At 45.8% G+C, this 18,058-nt stretch overlaps 1 protein-coding gene across 10 annotated transcripts in view; it reads right to left on the reverse strand.

The window, feature by feature from the left end:
• Positions 1-15,514, reverse strand: part of PI4KB (phosphatidylinositol 4-kinase beta) — a 29,324-nt gene extending 13,810 nt beyond the window's left edge. The window contains exons 1-7 of one of the 10 annotated variants that reach the window (XM_081307870.1): positions 15,132-15,512; positions 14,084-14,463; positions 12,987-13,184; positions 9,569-9,723; positions 7,732-7,878; positions 6,084-7,020; positions 470-514 (exon numbers count right to left, since the gene is read on the reverse strand). In XM_081307870.1, the coding sequence (XP_081163996.1) occupies positions 470-514; positions 6,084-6,992 (954 nt within the window). In that variant the 5' untranslated portion in view covers positions 6,993-7,020; positions 7,732-7,878; positions 9,569-9,723; ... (1 more) ...; positions 14,084-14,463; positions 15,132-15,512. The other 9 variants (XM_081307871.1, XM_081307868.1, XM_081307872.1 and 6 more) reach the window with 9 other exon arrangements.
• Positions 15,515-18,058: the final 2,544 nt, after the last annotated feature.

An 18,058-nucleotide genomic window follows, 5' to 3' on the forward strand; every position in this document is an offset into this window, starting at 1 on the left:
TTCCCTTCAGGCCAAGTCCTGTTTGCTTCTGGAGTGGAATCACCCAGCACGGGGCCTAGCATTTAGAAGGCTGAATAAATATTTGATGGTCTGATGGCAAAAGCCATGGAGAAAGGGTCTGGGTGGGAGAAATGGGATCCTGGGGGTTTCTGCCAAGCAGTTCTTGGCTCTGATCCAGGAGTAAACTCTACCTCTCTCCCAGCTGTTTGCTCCAGAGACCCAGGAGCTGGGGTAGAAGAGCACAGCAGCCCAGCTGTCTCTGAGAGGAATAAACTGAGCTCATCTTAGTATGGCCTGGCATTGGCAGGAAAGGTCAGGAAGACTTCTCCGTGTCTAGGAGGGAGAAGCCTCAGAAATCAAAGGGCCTTTGAACTCCAGCTTTGGCCTGGGGGCTCTGAAGACCTGGGACGGGAGAGGAAATGCGGCCATGGGGGGAGCCTGCCACCCGTCCCGGCCTGGCCCCACTTACGGAACTGAATGGATTATCAATACTCTCGGTGCTGGAGGAGAACTCCTGGGAAGGGCCAGAGGGCAAAGGGGAAAAGAGGGGGCAGGGTGGAAAGGGGGAGAGACAAAGGCAAAGAGTTTAGCTCAGCTACTCCTGTGCAGCTCTACCTTTCTACTTTAATGAACAAGAGACAACCCAGAAATGTCACTTGCCTAGATTAGACACTTGTGGGAGACGCTAGAAGGCCAGCTTAGAACTTGAGGTCAGAGAGGCTGAAGAAACAGGCATTGCTTGTTTTCCACTATAGTCCCTTTGATTCTTTTCTTTTTTTTTGGGGGGGGGGTAGCAAGCGGGGTATTGGGAACTTAACCTAGGCATGCTTTACCACTGAGCTACATCCCCATCCCTTTCTATTTTATTTTGAAACAGGGATTCACTAAGTTGCCAAGGCTAACCTCAACTTGCGATCCTCCTGCCTCAGTCTCCTGAGTAATTGGGCTTATAGGTGTGCACCACTACACCCAACTTGTTCCCTTTTATTCTTGCCTGAATGAATCTCTTTTTATTTTTCTTTTTTTGGTACCAGGGATTAAACCCAGGGGCAGTGAACCACTGAGCCACATCCCCAGACTTTTATATTTTTCATTTTAAGACAGGGTCTCACTAAGTGGCTTAGGGCCTTGTTATATTGCTGATGCTGGCTGTGAACTTGAAATCCTCCTGCCTTAGCCTCCCAAGTTGCTGGGATTACAGGTGTGTGCCACTGCATTTGGCCTGAATGAATCTTCCTTTTAGGATGAAACCTAAAGCTGGATCCCTAGGTAAGTAACTACACTGCCAACCTTCCCTGCTCTTTGTCTTCACCCATGGATCCACTCTGTGGATCCCCACAGAGAGACTGGACTCAACACATTGCACAACCCCCACATTGGAAACCCCATGTTTTTTCAGCCTCTCGGAAATCTCAGTGGGGAAGAAGAGCTAAACCTTCAGTGCCTAGTATATGTGTGTATCTCCTTTTCAATTAGACTCATTACCACCCTGGGAAGTCCAATAACAACTTGAACCCAAAGTCATCCCAGACTCATGAACCTGAACCCCTTGGGCTGGAGGCTGGTGGAAGTGGAGGACAGGTCAGTCAGGTCAGTCTCATATCAAATGTCCGTAGGCTTCTTATCAGGTTATTGCACTTGACACTCAATATGTTACAAACTTTTGACTTAAGTTTGAGAGTCAGGTACTAGCTAAATTCACCTGAGAAAGCTAATTAGCTGAGACAGCACCTCTGTGAGTCCCAGTTTGGGGAAAAATCTAAACTTCTCCCCCATTCTTGTGTCTTACTGCTGTCTATGAACAAAACAGGGGACAGGAATGGTGGTCAAACTCTCATTCTGCAGCTCTGATACCACAGGGCTAGCATGGGTTCTACCCAATAAGATCTACCAAGGCAAGGAGCATGGGGTGCACTGTATGCAAACATGCAGGAGGGGAGGGGCCTGGACTTCAGAGGCAAACTCCTGGGAGCCCCCAGGGAGGAGGGCAGTGAACCCTGAGCTTCCACTCTGCAACTGGCATTTCAAGCACTGACTGAACACCATAACTTAAGTTCTACTCCAGCAGGAGCTCCCATAGGCAGGTCTTTCTTTTGAGGAAGAAGTCACACTTGGACACACTCCCCTGAGGCCACAACTCTTCCACTGTGGGTAAAAGTGGGAGGGAGAACTGAGGCAGTGAGAAGGCCAGAATGGTTCAACCTCTCCCCATGAACTGGCTGGGGAAGGGACAGCAGGCAGGACACTGGCTCCAGGAACGCTCCGTGGACTCTCTCATAAACAGGTCCCAGCAGACTCATTAACAGCGTTGGGGGAAAGGAGGTGCATCAGGACCTGCTCTCCTCCTACTCCTGGGCTTGAGTCATTCACACTGAGTCAGCTCCAGGGAGTAAAGCTTGGGCCAAGAAGCTGACATCACACCGTATCAGGCTAGAAGGCCCACTGGGCTTCCAGTATGACAGCTAACAGATTTCTGGGTACGAAGGTCGCAGTCCTGAAGACAAAGCTGATCTATTTAGAGTGTCATTATGTAGGGCAGGGTATGGGGTGGGGGGAGTACCCAAATCATTCTCTGCTCCCTATGCCTCTCTCTATGCCAAAAATAATTATCATTTGGTCACATGGGAAGAAAATCTATCTGTGCAGGGGTCTCGGAGGATGCTGATAAAAACGGGGTTTGGAGGAAAATGGTGGGAGATGAGAGAACTGAGTGCTAGGTCCACTGTTTGGAGTATAAAAAATTCCTCATGAAAAGATAATGGAACCTTCAGTGAGATCTGGCCAGAGCTCTGCAGATAGACCACAGGCAGGAGAACAGAGCTTCCTCACTGAGGCTCACTTCACCCTCTGGCACTTCTCCATTGCAGAAGATTATGCTCAGAAATCAAACAGAAAGTAGAGCTGAGCGCCATGGCACACTTCTGTAATCCCAGCAACTCAGGAGGCTGAGGCAGGAGGATCCAAATTTGAAGCCAGCCTCATCAATTTAGCAAGGCCCTAAGCTACTTAGTGAGACCCTATCTCAATATCTTTATTTAAGTTATTTATTTTTATGTGGTGCTGAGAATCGAACCCAGTGCCTCACATGTATGAGGCAAGTATGCTCCACCACTGTGCCACAGCCACAGCCCCTCCCTGTGTCAAAATAAAAAATAAAAAAGGCCTGGGAGTGTAGCTCAGTGGTAAAGCATCCCTCCCTAGGTTAAATCCCCAGCACAAAAAAAAGAGTGTCAGGGCCCACCTAGAGATTCTCCTTCTAGAATGTCAGTGCAACACTTAGAAAATTCTGTGCTTCACTTTAGTAAGGTGTCTACTTACTGCCTATGCACAGTTAACAACTTCAAGTCACAAACTAACCAGTTACCTTAGATACTGGGGTGTTCTGCAATTCCTAGAGGAAAGAACACATTTTATCCTCTACTCTTTGCTGACTTTCAAACAGGGCTTTGATGATGTACAAGATTAGTAACTCCTTGTTGAAGGAATGACTGAATGTTGCATGACAGGGAGGAGGACGGACAGAAGAAGGAAAGCTGTTTCCTTTCCTCTGGGGAACACGGCCTGGATAGACATAGCCTCAAAATGTCGGGGGGGGGGGGGGTGGTGGGGGGGGCGGGGCCGCTGGGGACGTGGCTCAAGCGGTAGCGCGCGTGCGGCCCGGGTTCGATCCTCAGCACCACATACCAACAAAGATGTTGTGTCCGCCGAAAACTAAAAAATAAATATTAAAAATTCTCTCTCTCCTCTCCTCTCTCACTCTCTCTTAAAAAAAAAATTCTCTCTCTCTCCTCTCTCACTCTTATAAAAAGAGAGAGTGAGTTTTCGGGGGACACAACATCTTTGTTGGTATGTGGTGCTGAGGATCGAACCCGGGCCGCACGCACGCCAGGCGAGCGCGCTACCGCTTGAGCCACATCCCCAGCCCTCTCACTCTCTCTTTAAAAAAAAAAAAAAAATGTCAGAGGGGTTAGAAGAAACCCCTGTGAGGAAGACTTGCCCAGTGCTTAGAAACCCAGCAATATTTACATTTATCTCCCCCCCCCCCTTGCGCTCACATTTCCTAAGGAGCCACAGTAGACAGGTGTCTCATTCTGCCAGCATCAGATAATGATTACCCAGGAGAGCCTGGGAACATGTTATCTCTTTCCTTTCCTGGATCTTAGTGACCCAAGATAAGAAGCCAGGTTAGGAAGAATGGCAGCTGGAGAACCCACCCCAGAGATTTAAGCACTCACAGAACACCTGCCTTTCAGAGCCTTCCATCATTTTAGAGGAGAGAAGTTAGATGCAAGGAAGAAGGATCAGGACCAGTGCAAGGAGAAAGCCCTACGGCTTCAGCTTTTTCTGGTCCTACGATGAGGACTACAGAGTGGATACAGAGAAAAGCCAAGCCTGACAAGAGTATCAAGGAATTCATTTCTGCTGCTCACACCCATAATGCCCCAGGCTGGACCCCCAAGATGAGGCAGCTCTCAAACCCTTCATGTCCTTAGTTTCACCACAATCTGGAGGATTCTTCTTGCTCTGCAACACCCTTTCTTCATGGACCCTGAGATCTGCTGCCAAGCTCAAACAAAAATGAAAATGGTTCATTCTGGTCTGAGAATAGTTTAGGCTTTGTCTGTGAATAGATGTGGAAGTGTAGGTGGCCACAGCACAGCCCTTCTTCCCAATGGCCTCTGACAGCTGAGACCTGAGGAAGAAGATGCTGAGAAATAACCAAGACAGCTCAGCTGAGTGATTATGAGCACAAGCCGTGATCTGGGTCCTGGTCTGATATTCACCAGCTGACACCTTAGGCAAATCATTTAACCTCTCTAAGCCTCGGTTTCCTTGATGGTAAAATAATATATGTCTGTTAGGGTTGTTGTGAGGATTAAATGTCAAAAATCTGGCATGATGCCTGGCACATAAGTGCTCAATAAATGTTAGCACTTTTAGCTTTACGATCCCTGCATGATCTTGATAAAACACCACATTTTCAGAGACAGCAGGCTCTGCAGTCTCCCCTCCCCCCTGCTTTTCTCTTCCCTCTTCACTGTGACCTTCCTCTACTTGGAAGAAGCCCTTCTGTATTGACAACGTGGGTGGGTTATGCCCCACGGAGGCAGATGCCAGCACTGTGGCCATGCACATTTTCCAACAGTGCAAATTCCTCATTTTTTTCCTCCCTTCTTTTCTAGACTGGGCTGGCAGCCAAGATGGGAGCCCGGCCAATGGCAAATCAGAGAGGAAGACTGGGGCACCATTGTCTAGCTGGGATACCAGGTCTCTGAACTTGGTTGTCCACTGGGCAACTTTCCCTTGTTATCTGTCCAGATGTGGAGTGGACGGTGACCATATCCTACTGATGTGCGCATCTCCTCCCTGTTCTGTATCGCACAACCCCAACTGCTATTCAGCTTTGTCTTCTTCCAGCCTCAGGTCCTGGACTAGGCACTAAGACTTACTGCTTCTCTTGTCCCTTTGTGCTTCTCCCAAATGATATGATATGGGAAAGACACTAGCAAGGAACTCTACTGCACAAGGAAAGTCAGGCCAAAGAACCCCTGAGATGCCTCAGTGATACGGAGTGAAGCTGATCCTATGTTGTCAATAAAAAGCAGGCTCTTCAGGGGGTAGGGGAGAGGGATTATGAAAAGGAGTGGCCAGGAGAATTAAGCTGACGTTCTATTTAACATCCTCCCTCCCCCAGAACACACAAAAGCCACAGCCCCTTCTCCTTCCCTAGGAGTGCGGCTCTGTGAGGCTCTGGTAGCATTCAGGTCTCAAGCCAGGGGGAGAGGGTCTCCTCCAGTAAGTATGGAGTTAATGGACGGCAGTACAGTCTAGTAAAGACTCTGTGGACAGCCAGGGGCCTTCCTATTAGCTATACGACCTGAGGCAAGTCACTTTATCTCTGAGTTCCCCTGTAAAAGGGGTCAGTTGGAATACATGAATTCTAAGGCTTTTTTCCATTCTAACATTCCATTCTTTTATCAGTGAAATGAAACAGAGGAAAGGACAGAGTAACCCCATGAGGACATCCTATCTGCGTGCAGCCCTCTGCCAGCCGGCCTTTCTGAACCTCCCCACAGCTTTACCTCATCCTCATTCTCCACTTTAGGGTTGCTGGCTGTTCGTTTCAGGTTGCTGCTGAGACTTATGCTGGCGGTGGCATCTGACTTAGAGCGCTGGTGAGTCCTTTTGGAGGGAGACAGCCCGGTATCAGGGGCTGGGCTCAAGGAGGGAAGTTCCCTCTTTCGGTGAGCTGGCTTCAGCTCATCTGAGAGGATTAGCTTCCGTAACTTGGTCCCACGGGAGTGTCGCTGAGTGGAAATGTGCATGTCTGAAGAGTAAGCCCCAAGCAACAGGGCACACTGGAGGGAAAAGTTAATGCTCTGGCGACAACGGTGGACGATATAGGGCTTAATGGCATCACCCACGTCCTCATCCATGTGGATGTACATGTTAAGCAACTGGGGTAGATAGAAGTCCACATCCTCATTGCGAAAGCAGAAGAGCCGGTTGCCGATGTAGGCTTGCACTCCAGGCTCCTTGGAGTTATACAAGTATGAAATAGCCATGGAGATGTCAAATAGTTTTGACTCAAACAGCCTCAGCAGCCAAGACTGTTTGGCTGAGTTGTTCTGCCGCCGCCTTCTTGCTCCTTTGGCTGTGCTTGAGGCCACAGTGGCCCCCATCTCATCTTCCTCCTCTCTGATCTGGGAAGGCGGGTCGTCTAGGCAACGGATTTCACTGTCCACACCATCCCCATTGACCAATTCCAGTGGGGTGCCTCTGCTAGAGACAGCCATGCCTCCATGCAAAAGCTTGACTTTCTCCAGCACCTCCTGGCAGGCCTTCTGGGCCACCTCAGGGTCAATCACTGATAGCTCCCCGACCCCCTCTGTGATGACGCTTAGCAAGGAGCCCCCATTATTCCCTGGTGGGCCAGGAGTAGGCTCGGAAGTTGGATTCAGGGGGGCAGATTCCACTACCGTGTCTCCCATGGCTACAGCCAGACTTCAAGCTTCCAAGCTACAGGAGGGAGGGAGGGAGGGAGGGAGGGAGGAGGAGGGAGGAACAGAAAGGGAAACATATACACACTGGTTAGTGGTGCCCCTCAGATCTTCCCTTCACCATGAAACCTCCCCAGGCACCTCCTCTGTCTGTCTTCCTGAACTCCTTCAAAATCAGAACAGTCACCTCCTCCCAGGGAGGCTTCCTTCACTGTCTCCACTTCTGATCACTGTGTTATTCTTCATTCCTTCTGCACTTAGTTACTCAGCTTAGCCTCACTTCTTAGCCTGTTCTTGTGAAATGTTGCTTGATATGTATTGTGTTCACACAGGCTTACAAATGCCTCAGGGAAAATGAGTAGCAATATGAGTCTTATTCCCTTGTTCTTAATTCTCCAAATAGTTTTCTGCCCCCTTCCTCTTCTTGTGTCCCCCTTCAAAAGCCTGTCATAACTTTTTCTTCCCCTCCTTAAATTTTATTTCCTTACTCACAGGACAAATCACACAGGGTCCTATGCATCTCACCTCTATTTAGTGTTAAAGTCTTAATATATTTTTCTAGTTACAGATACTTTCTTACCTTCCCTTTTAGACTCAAAGCTCCCAGGGAATAAGGGCCAGCAAATACCATGCCATGCTTAGTTTAGAAGAAAACAGCTCTAAAACAAGCACCATCAACCCCGCTGAAGCTGGGCCATTTCTTTGCTTGTCTGGGCTCATGACTTCATACCCTTTCTCCAGGGCTGTGGCAGCTGAAGTACATGGAAAGAACCCTGGACTTGGAGGCACATAGGCTGGGGTTCAGATTCTCACTCTGCCTTTATGAGATGTACAGACTTATGCAAGCCACGTATCTTCTGAGTCTCAGTTTTCTCAACTGCAAATTGGGAAAAAAAATACTTACTTCTCGTGGTTGCCATGAAGAAGAAGTAAATTAATGTGTATGAAAAGATCTAGCACAGTCCTTGGCACATGGTAGTACTCAGTAAATGCTAGTTGAATCTTAACCACCTGAAAGGTTAGTAAATAATGTGTGTGTGTCTATACACACATATTATTTTTGTAGGATAAGTGAATTAGAATTATATTAGTTGTTTAAAACTCTTCCAAGATATTTATAATAGCCTTCTCCTGCCCCAAAACTACTTTTCCCACTATTATACACACACTCCAAGAAGTGGAGGGCTGGCTATAAGAAGGCAATAAGAAATCAGGCTGGCACTCATGGATCTAGAACTTCTAAAGAACAGAGAGGAAAAGAAATCATAACTAAGAATGGTTAGAGAACACCATTGACAAAAGCCACTATTTTCCAAGAGAAATTCTTCAGAGCTTCACCAAATCCAAACCAGGAAAATCAGTCCAGAACAGAAGGAAATTGTGTCAGATCAACCTGTCTCCAGAATCTGGCTCTAGCCAACAATGGATTCAGAGTCCTCTTTGCAAAAATGCAAATAGATTGAAACTAAGACATACTTAAGAGCACAAACAAGAGAGAAGTAGCTTTTGTGGAGCTGCAATGCAGGTAATTTCCTAGTGACATCACCTTTGATCCTAAGAGCCTGGGTGCTAAGCATAAAGATTTGGGTGGGTAGAAAAATGGTGCTAAGCATATAGATTCTCTAGGCATTTTGGGAAGCACTGTTTTCTACACCACCTTTCCTTGTATTGCACCTCTGAAATTTTAAGTGTCAAGGTTGCTTTCATCTGCCCAGTATCAAACAGTCCAGTTTCCTAAAGTTTTGTAGAAAGACAGATGGAGAACTCTTCTGTTCTCAGAGATCAACAAAAAAGGCTACTTTCGTTCATTATTCTTCCATGTTTGTCAGGCAAGACTGTCTTCCAAGTCTCTTTAATTTCCCTGATGCAGTTTGAACTTTGTATTGGTAAGAAGGTGGCAACTCTTTCACTATGCTCTCTCCCAAAATTAGGCAGTGCCCTGAGTCGTAGAACCAGCATGGTTGCCTATGTGGATCTGTCTCTACTTGCAACATTGGGTTACATAGGAATAATAAGAAAGAAGCTTTAATCATTCCCTGCTAAACTTTGTAGGGCACTCTCATCAGAAGGTCACTTTAATTCAACCTCTGCCTTTTAGATCTGCTTAGAGACTCACATGATGGCCTCAATCATACTGCACAAATAACTCTTCTTCTCAATATGTCTATGCTTGGTGCATTCCTCTCTTTCTCTAGAGATTTCCAAGTCACTAAAAACTCCTAAAGTCCCCTTTTCTAATGGGCGGCTGGGAGTGTAGCTTTGTGGCAGAACACTTGCCTAGCATGAACAAGGCCCTGGGTTCGATCCCTAGCGTGACAAAAACAACGAACAAACAAACAAAACCCCAACCTTTCAAGGGAAATGAAATTCACACCTTTGCTCACACTGAGTGTCATAGATCTAAGAAGTTAAGCAGATTCCTGCTCCAATTTTAATCATGACTGGGATTATTATTGGCATAGGAAGGCAGGTAAGAATATCATTATCTCTTTATTCCATAGATAAAAGAAGAAAAATTCCTAGGGCTCAGCTAGGAATTCCATATCACAGTATTTGGAGGACTTTACCTATGAACAGATGCCTCTATCCACGTTTCCTCCAGTGATGTCAAAAGGTGTAAGAAAATCAGACTCCTGTCCTGTATAAGCAGCTCTGCCAGTAGAAACCAGCAAACTGGACCTGGGCCTCTCCTGGCTCTCAGGGACTCAGGGATTGCCTGTACCTGAAGCAAGTCATGGGGAGAAGGAATGCTGGATGGAACAGGGTTAGATGATGTTGACAGTGTGGACAATAAAAATAGGAAAAGGATTCTCTAAAACCTAAATCCAGATATTGTCCTCAATACAAATTTATTCATTCTCAAATACAAAGAAAATATGCCCTTAATGGCTAACAATTCTAAAGAAAATCAAAGGATTAGAATGCAAAAGAAAAGGAAGGAAAGTCCTGTATTTATTCCAGAAGCCTAAACTTTCCTTCCAGACAGACTACAAGGGAAAAAGAAGAGGCCTCCTCTGCTCCAGCCTGATAGGCAGCTCCCAGGAAAGGCTGGTGGGAGTACTGTGTGCACTGACAACTAATTGCGCTCCACAGCTCCCACCTGGGCAAAGCAGGGGACTCAAGTTTGAGCATCAGGCGTTGCTACAGGTCAGGGCAAGGTAGGGAAGAGCAGTGGCTTAAGAGGACAGAGAGGGTGTACATATGTGTTCTGCTGGACCATGGGCAGTTAAGCAAGTCTGCAAAGGACTCTGGTTTTGGGTTTTGGGGGCAGGGATTGAACACAGGGTACTTATGACTAAAGTACTACTATTTTTATTTTAATTTTGACACAGGGTTTCACTAAGTCATTGAGGCTACCTAGAATTTGTGATCCTCCTGCCCTAGCCTCCCTAGTCATTGGGATTACAGGTGTGCGTCGAGACACTGGGATCTGTAGAGGACTCTGGAGGGGATGATCACTTAACCTGGCTTCTTGCTTCCCATCTCCTCAAAAGATTATAAGCAAACAATTGTTCACTGGACTTCATTAAGGAACTTACTAGATTGGTCTCTAGAAGGACAGGATGGTAAGGAGCCCCAATCAATCCCTTCACTCATCTAATCACTATCTCCCTTGTCAATTTTTTTTCCATGGACCAGATAAATATGGATTGATTCAGACCAATCCTGATGTCATAGAATGGCCTTTAAGAGATCATTTGATTTAGTACTCTGCCTTCAAGCAGGCAGGCAAGCTCAATTTCCCTCTTCCTTTAAAAGATCCTCCTGTAAGATGAATCATGAAAGGTGGAAAAACGGGTAGAAGAACCAATATTTTCATCCTATAAGGTGGATAATTAAGAGAGACTAGCATGAACAAGGGCCTGGGTTGGGGATGTAGCTCAAGGGCAGAACATTTGCCTTACATGAGGAAGGCCCTATGTTTGATCCCTAGCACTGTGAGGAAAAAAAAAATTAATAATGGAAAAGAAAGGTTCAAATATATTATTTTTAAAAGTTAAAATAACAGCATAATTGCATAAACAAGAGGTATAAATCCTCTAAAGTTAAATCTTCTTTTGTAACAACTGAGTCAAGAAATAGAGGCACAAGCATTTTATTTAAAGCCATGATGATAAACTTCAGAACTGAACACTAAGATAATGAAAGAAGTTAATTCTAAGGGAGTAGGAGTAGAGATGAAGGGGACTGTTGGTTTTCATCACAAACTCTTACACTACCATTGGATTTATTATCGAGTGCATGCATTCCTTTAAAAAAAATAATTTTTTAAAAAATAGGTTGCTCTTCAACCTATGTGTATCACCCTAGGCTCTCTATTCTGGTGTTGAGAAGTTCTTTATATGTATTAAGGTCTCAAACCTTTCTTCTTCTTCTTCTTTTTTTTTTTTTTTTTTTTGTGGTGCTAGGGAGAATATCACTGAGCTACACCCAGACCCCTTTTAAATTTTATTTTGGGACAGTCTTGCGGAGTTGCTGAGGTTGGCCTTCAACTTGCAATCCTCCTGCTTTGGCATGCATCACCATTCCTAGTTCAAACCTTACTTTAGGAAGGTTTCAACTCATCTTTCCCCTCTAATGGTAAAGGTAGAGGACAAGTACTCTAGCTTTCCTGTAGAAAACTCAGGGCTAAAAAAAATGAGTGGGCTCAAGTCTCACCAGGAACCAGGTGAATGCTAACTCAATGTGCTAAAGGGCGATGGCATCAGGGGAGAGGGCATGCCGGAGGGCAGTGGTCTCAAGGTGGTTAAGTCAATATTGAATCAGGCTGAGAACTCTGTGCAGGGCCATGAAGCTGGCGGAAGCAGATTCCAGCCAGACAGCCCAAGCCAGATCTGGGAGCCCCTGATGAAACAGAGAGATGGCAAAGAAAGCAACCCGTATGCTCACCTTTCCCTGAACTGTTTCTTCTCCCTATTCCCAGTCCTAATTGCACTTGGATCAGGCTCTCTCTTGTCCCATACCAATTATTGAAAGGATTCTCCCAAACCTCTTTCCCAAATCAAAGACTCTCATTTGGTTCCTTTGGATTGTGTTCAGCAAACGTGTTCTCATTAAGTGTGGACCCAGCTAAGATGAACCAGGGAAACTAGGGTGAATATGATTTTTGGTTGAGTGAGCTGCTTCCAAGGAGTGAGGCTTCTCTTATAAAGGTATTATAAGCAGATGCACTTTGGCTAACTACAAGGGGGAAATGAAGAAGTGGAATGAGATGGGTCTAGAGTCAGAAGATGGATGGAATTTCATGTGCACTCTTCACTATCACAGGCCAAGAGAAAGACATGGCTGCAACTAGTTTCCTAAGACCCAACTCACTCCAAGTTCTCTTCTCAAGTCAGCATCCTCAAAGGACTTTTCCAAAAACACACTTTCTTTCTTCCCTTAGAATCTGCAGTTATGGATTAAGTATGGAAGGAATAATGCAGGTGGTCAGCAACTTAATGCGCTGGGGGCAAAAAGCAAGGCAGATGAAACACAAGTCAGGAGCTTGAGTTTCAAACTGACACTCTTAAGACCACAAAGATCCAACAGAAAGACTGAGATGAAGAAAAATTCTCAGGATGATAAGACCTCTGATAATAAATACCTTTGTCTCAGAACCCAGAAAGTTTTGTCAACAAAGTTTAATTCTTTCCCCAACCCACACCCTACTATTATTAGACTGTAACTGCACTGATGCCTATAGAGTGGGCCATTTCCTCAAAACGACCATTCTGGAAGTCAAGTGAGTAAGTCACATGCTGAACCTAGGAGTCCTGATTCTGAATGTACAAGCTTTTCCATTGTCTCATCCTCTTTTTCCCAGTTACCCCCCAACCCCACCCCAGGCCTGAAAGCTTAGGAAATCAACCAAAACTATTCTAGTAAGCCAAAGTCAGTAAACTCATTCCTCTTAGATCTGGATTGGGGTGGGAAGACACTCATTCTGTGATCTGTTTAACACAAGCCCCAAAATAAATAATCCAAAACAAAATTTCTCACAACCTCATTCAGTTTCCATGCAGGCCTGTTCATCCCTCCTAGTGGCTGCTCCTGAGTAGTCAACAAAGTGTAATCTGATAGGGACTTCTTCAAAACTTGCTCCATCCTTCAGAAACACCCTTCTGTTCAGAAAAGCCTGAGACAGCTGAGGCTCCCCCTCCTCCCAACACATTTTCTTCATAGTTCAAGGTTTAGCTGATCCTGAAATAAGTGGTATGTGGAGATAAAGAGTGTGACAGAGAACACATAAAGAGTACTGGGAAAACAGAACCAAATGACACAAGGATCAGCAAAAGCCTTCAAACTAAAGGGAGGTGTCAAAGTTGGAAATCAATGGGAAAGGGTACTGTCAGCTCTCTCTCCTATGGGAACAATCCTGCAAAGGGCTGGGGATTGAGAAGGGGGACAGGGAGGGTAAAGACAGCTACAGGGACCATAAAACACCCTAAAGAAAAATGGTGAGGACTAAGGTCAAAGTAGAATGTAAATGATACTTTGGGAATGATGAGGCGGGCCCGAGATCCCTTTCGGAGAAGGGAATAGGCAATTTTTGGAGGCCAGGAGCTGGGTGGGTAGGTGATGGTGAGGTAATGGAATCAGAAAAGGCAGAGGAAGAGAGGGATACAATCTTTAGCTCAAGGAAAATAGGAACTCTGTGCTGAGGTTGCACAGACCCTGAAGGAGTGGGGTAAAAGAGGAAAAGGGATAAGGCGGGGTCCATGAGAAGGTCTGGGGCTGAAGCACGGACGATGAGGAAGGACAAGCAAGGATAGACATATAAATGGAAGGGGTCTAATGTGAAAAGGGTTCACGACTTTAAAAAAATATCTCGGGACGGAGGCAATAGGGGTAAGAAGGGGGGAGGGAATCCCCAGGGTAGAGGGAGGAGCTAAACAGAAAAGGAAGCCAAAAAGCAGAGAAAGACCCCAGGCTGGAGAGGAAAGGTGGAGAAGAAACCCAGGGTGCAGCAGCCACCGAGAGGGCAGTTTTGAAGTCGACCCCAGGTCGAGGGAGGCTGTGCGGGGCAGGGTAGGGTGGGAAAAGGACGCCCCCCCACACCAAACAGAGCAAAGGTGACTCTTCGGGGAGGCGTCGCTTACCTCCGGAAGACCCCAGCAGAAGGGGTGCAGGCGGTCGGGGTCGGACTGCCGACACCGCCGCCTCAGCAGCAGCGGCCGCTCCCGGGTTCCATTGGCCGCCTGCGCTTCCCTGACAGCGGCCGCGGCGGCTGCACCAGGCCCCGGCTGCGGGGCTGCCCGCAGCGCTGCCTGAAGGGGCCTTCACACTGCCTCAAGTTGGACAGGGCCGCAATACCAGGACCAAAAAAACAAACAAACAACCCTCCAGCCGGTCTCGATGTACGGTTCTTCTTCTGAGCCCCAGCCCTTCTCCCGGGATTTGCTTTCCTGCTTCCCCGACGCTCAGGACCCTTCCGATGCCATAATAATCTAAGGAGTCGGATGAGCTGCCTGGAACACGCCTGTTCAGAAAAAGAAAAGGGGGCGGGGAAAAGATGTTTGGAAGCTAGGAGGGGAGGAGCGGGCGGGGGTAGGAGGAGGGGCCAACATTGAGAGGCGGAACTAAAAGATAGCGTTTGCTCGACTAAGGAAGCCGAAAAGGAAGTAGAAGTTGGTGGATAAATGGCAGTGCGGGCTGGAGGGCGTGGGTGCCCAGTTAAGAAGTATTGATATGCTGTGTACTTCTATAAGTATATTAACATGCAAATTTATGCAAATGAGCCCTTTGAGTCAGCCGCCGAGTTAGCGTCATTGCAGTCAGTGACTTTCCCCTCCCCAGTCGCGCAGGACTGTCTTAGTAAATCAGACGGCGGAAGGAATGCTGTGGGGGCCTCAGGGAGAGAAGAGACCGAGGCCCCGAGGAAGACAGTCACCCTCACTACCCTTTTCATACTCATCTTTAAGGACGACGCCAAGTTTATGCCCCTATCGCTTCCGGAATGGCGCGCTCCAACCGCGTCAGTCTTTCGCCGTTAGCGGCCGACTCGAGGCTGCCGTTCTGCTCCGAGGTCACCCTCTACCTGGGCAGCCTCTGGCCTCCGCATCCAGGCGCAGACCCCTCCACGGAGAGGTCTGAACAGAGCCGGGCTGGGAGAGGTGAGTGAGATGGCCAAGACTTGAGAACACAAACCTTTTTCCAAGACCAAACAAATCCCCAAAGCCGGCCCGCCAGCCGGCCCCTGGTGGCGGTTTTGTCGGTTAGCAGGGTTGACTGAGAGCCCTCTTTCTCCTCAGAAGCTCCCTTTCCTTTTCTAGGACTTTACTTAACATCCAGCACCCCTCATAGGGTATTAATTAATTAATCAATCAATTCTGCATCGAGCATAGCTATTTGAGCTGGGATCTTGGATGCCCTCACCCTTGCTTTTTGTTTTGGGATAACTGATGTAACCTCTTTGGACCTTAGTTTCTGTCCTCTCTCCCTCCTTCCCTCTTCCCTTCCCTAAATTTCATTCCCTCCCCCTTCCCATTCTTCTTCCCCTTTTCTGTTCTCACTATGTTGCCCAGACTGGTTTGGAATTTCTGGACTAAGCAATTCTGCAGCCTCTCATAGCTGACACTAGGCAGGCGCCACCTGTGCCCAGCTGAACTTAGTTTCTATGTCTGCAAGGTGTATGCAGTAATATTAACACCTTACAGGATTTTGTGTGGGTCAAGAGAGTCCAGATTACTATATAGTACTATATTACTATTATTGGGCCAATAATACAGGAAATATGATGAAAGAAAAGTGTTTAATTGGGGGGGGAGCAAAATAAAGAGTAATAGCTTGATAGCCTGGGTAAAGTATACAGTATGTACAAAACAGAAAAAATGGGTACTTAATTGTTGAAGGAACATGGCAGAGTATGGTTAAATTGATATGAAGAATCCAGCTACACAGTATATGGTGAGTGAATGAATGGAAGTCTTCTTACAGATATTTGTAAGCGAGGTCTTAGAATAGATTTGGGTATGATCCAGCAGAATAAAAAGGGTGCATATTTGTAATCCCAACAACTCTCAGTAGGCTGAGGTGGGAAGATTGCGAGTTGTCCAGCCTGAACAACTTTTGACACCCTATCTCAAAATAAGAAATAAAAAGGATGGGGGATGTAGCTCAGTTGTTGAGCATCCAGGTTCACAAATAAATAAATAAAACATAAATTTTAAAAATTCAACAATTTTAAAAATTAAAAGGGGAGAGGGAATTTGAAAGACCAAAAAATAATGTGTTGAGGAATAGAAACTGGAATTTGCTCAAATCATGGAGACAGGGCAAGAGATAAGCTAGGTTAAAGCAGTAGTACAATAATGAAAGATGAGCAGAGAGAGATCAGGAGTGCCAAAGATAGTTTAAATTTGTTACCACTGGTTTGGGGTGGGGATCACCAGTCCACTTGTCAGGGCTAGCAGCTCTTGGGCAGCTTCCAACCAGCTGTCATGCAAGAGGTGATGACCCTGCATTAGCTTAGAGTTTAAATGTCGCACATTCCCTCAAGGGATAGGGTTCCAAAGGGCCTCAAGACTAGGCTTTTGAAACATTGTAGAAGTAGATGTGGCAGCCCTCTAAGTAGAAAGTTTTTTAACTTTTCCAGTGATAAAAAAAACAAGATTCTGGGAATAGCTTTGTTCAAACTTAAGAAACTACTTAAAAAGAAACTTTTTCATACCTACAGTCAGTTGCAAATCTTTTCTTAATCAAGTGAGACCACTCCACTTTCTCACATATACAACAGTATTTAAAGGAGGGAATATTTCAGTTTTCTGTTTACAGCTAGGCTCATATGTGTAAATTTCTTTGTCTATTTATTAATTCCTCTTTATGCCTTTTAAAAAAACTTATTGTTTATTTTTATGTGGTGCTGAGGATTGAACCCAATGCCTCACATGTGTGAGGCAAGCACTCTGCCACTGAGCCACAACCCCAGCCTTTCAATGACTTTTTTTCTGTAGTTATTTTTGGGTCACTCTCTGCTTCTATAATTTTCTTTTCTTTTCTTTTCTTTTTTTTTTTTTTTTTTTTTTTTTTTTGGTGCTGGGGATTGAACCGAGGGCTTTATCTGCAAGCTAACCACCTATTTCACCACTGAGCTCTATATACACCCCAGCCCTGTTTCTTTTTCTTTTTCTTTTTTAAGAGAGAGTGAGAGAGGAGAGAGTGAGAGAGGAGAGAGAGGAGAGTGAGAGAGAATTTTTAATATTTATTTTTTAGTTCTCGGCGGACACAACATCTTTGTTGGTATGTGGTGCTGAGGATCGAACCCGGGCCGCACGCATGCCAGGCGAGTGCGCTACCGCCTGAGCCACATCCCCAGCCCTCTTTTTTTTTTTTTTTAAGAAATAATTTTTTAATATTTATTTTTAGTTTTTGGTGGAAACAACATCTTTATTTTATTTTTATGTGGTGCTGAGGATCCAACCCAGCACCCCACGCATGCCAGGCAAGCGTGCTACTGCTTGAGCCACATCCCCAGCCCCCCGCCCTATTTCTATTAGTCCCTTCTAGTGTGAACTCCTCAAAGCAGGAAAGGATTCATCTTTGAATTCTGGCTGTATCCTAGTTTATAACACAGGAAAAAAGTTCATATTTGTTGATATAGCACCAGGTTGAATGTAGAAGCAGATATGGCATTCCAGTCAGTATTAAAAAGATTTCTACAATTGTAAAACAAGGCTATTATTTTAATGCCTGGGGAAATATAGTTATTTAAGGTGAGTTAATAAATTAAAAATATTGGGTATTGGGCTTTTTATTTGGGAGATGTGTGTATGTGCTTGTGATAGAGTCTGGTTATCTTGCCCATGCTGGTCTTAAACTCCTGGGCTCTAGTGATCCTTCCCCCTCAGCCTCTGGAATGCTAGGACTACAGATGCAACCACCACACCTGGTTAGTAAAACTTTTTAAAAATACATATTAGGGGCTGGGTTGTGGCTCAGCGATAGAGCGCTTGCCTGGCATGTGTGAGACACTGGGTTCAATTCTCAGCACCACATAAAAATAAATAAATTAATTAAAGGCTCATCAACAACTAAATATAAAAAAATTTAAAGTATAAAGGTTTTCAGGGCTGGGG

This window comes from Spermophilus citellus (assembly GCF_964194105.1).
Source record: "Spermophilus citellus genome assembly, chromosome: 9".
Classification (NCBI taxonomy): domain Eukaryota; kingdom Metazoa; phylum Chordata; class Mammalia; order Rodentia; family Sciuridae; genus Spermophilus; species Spermophilus citellus.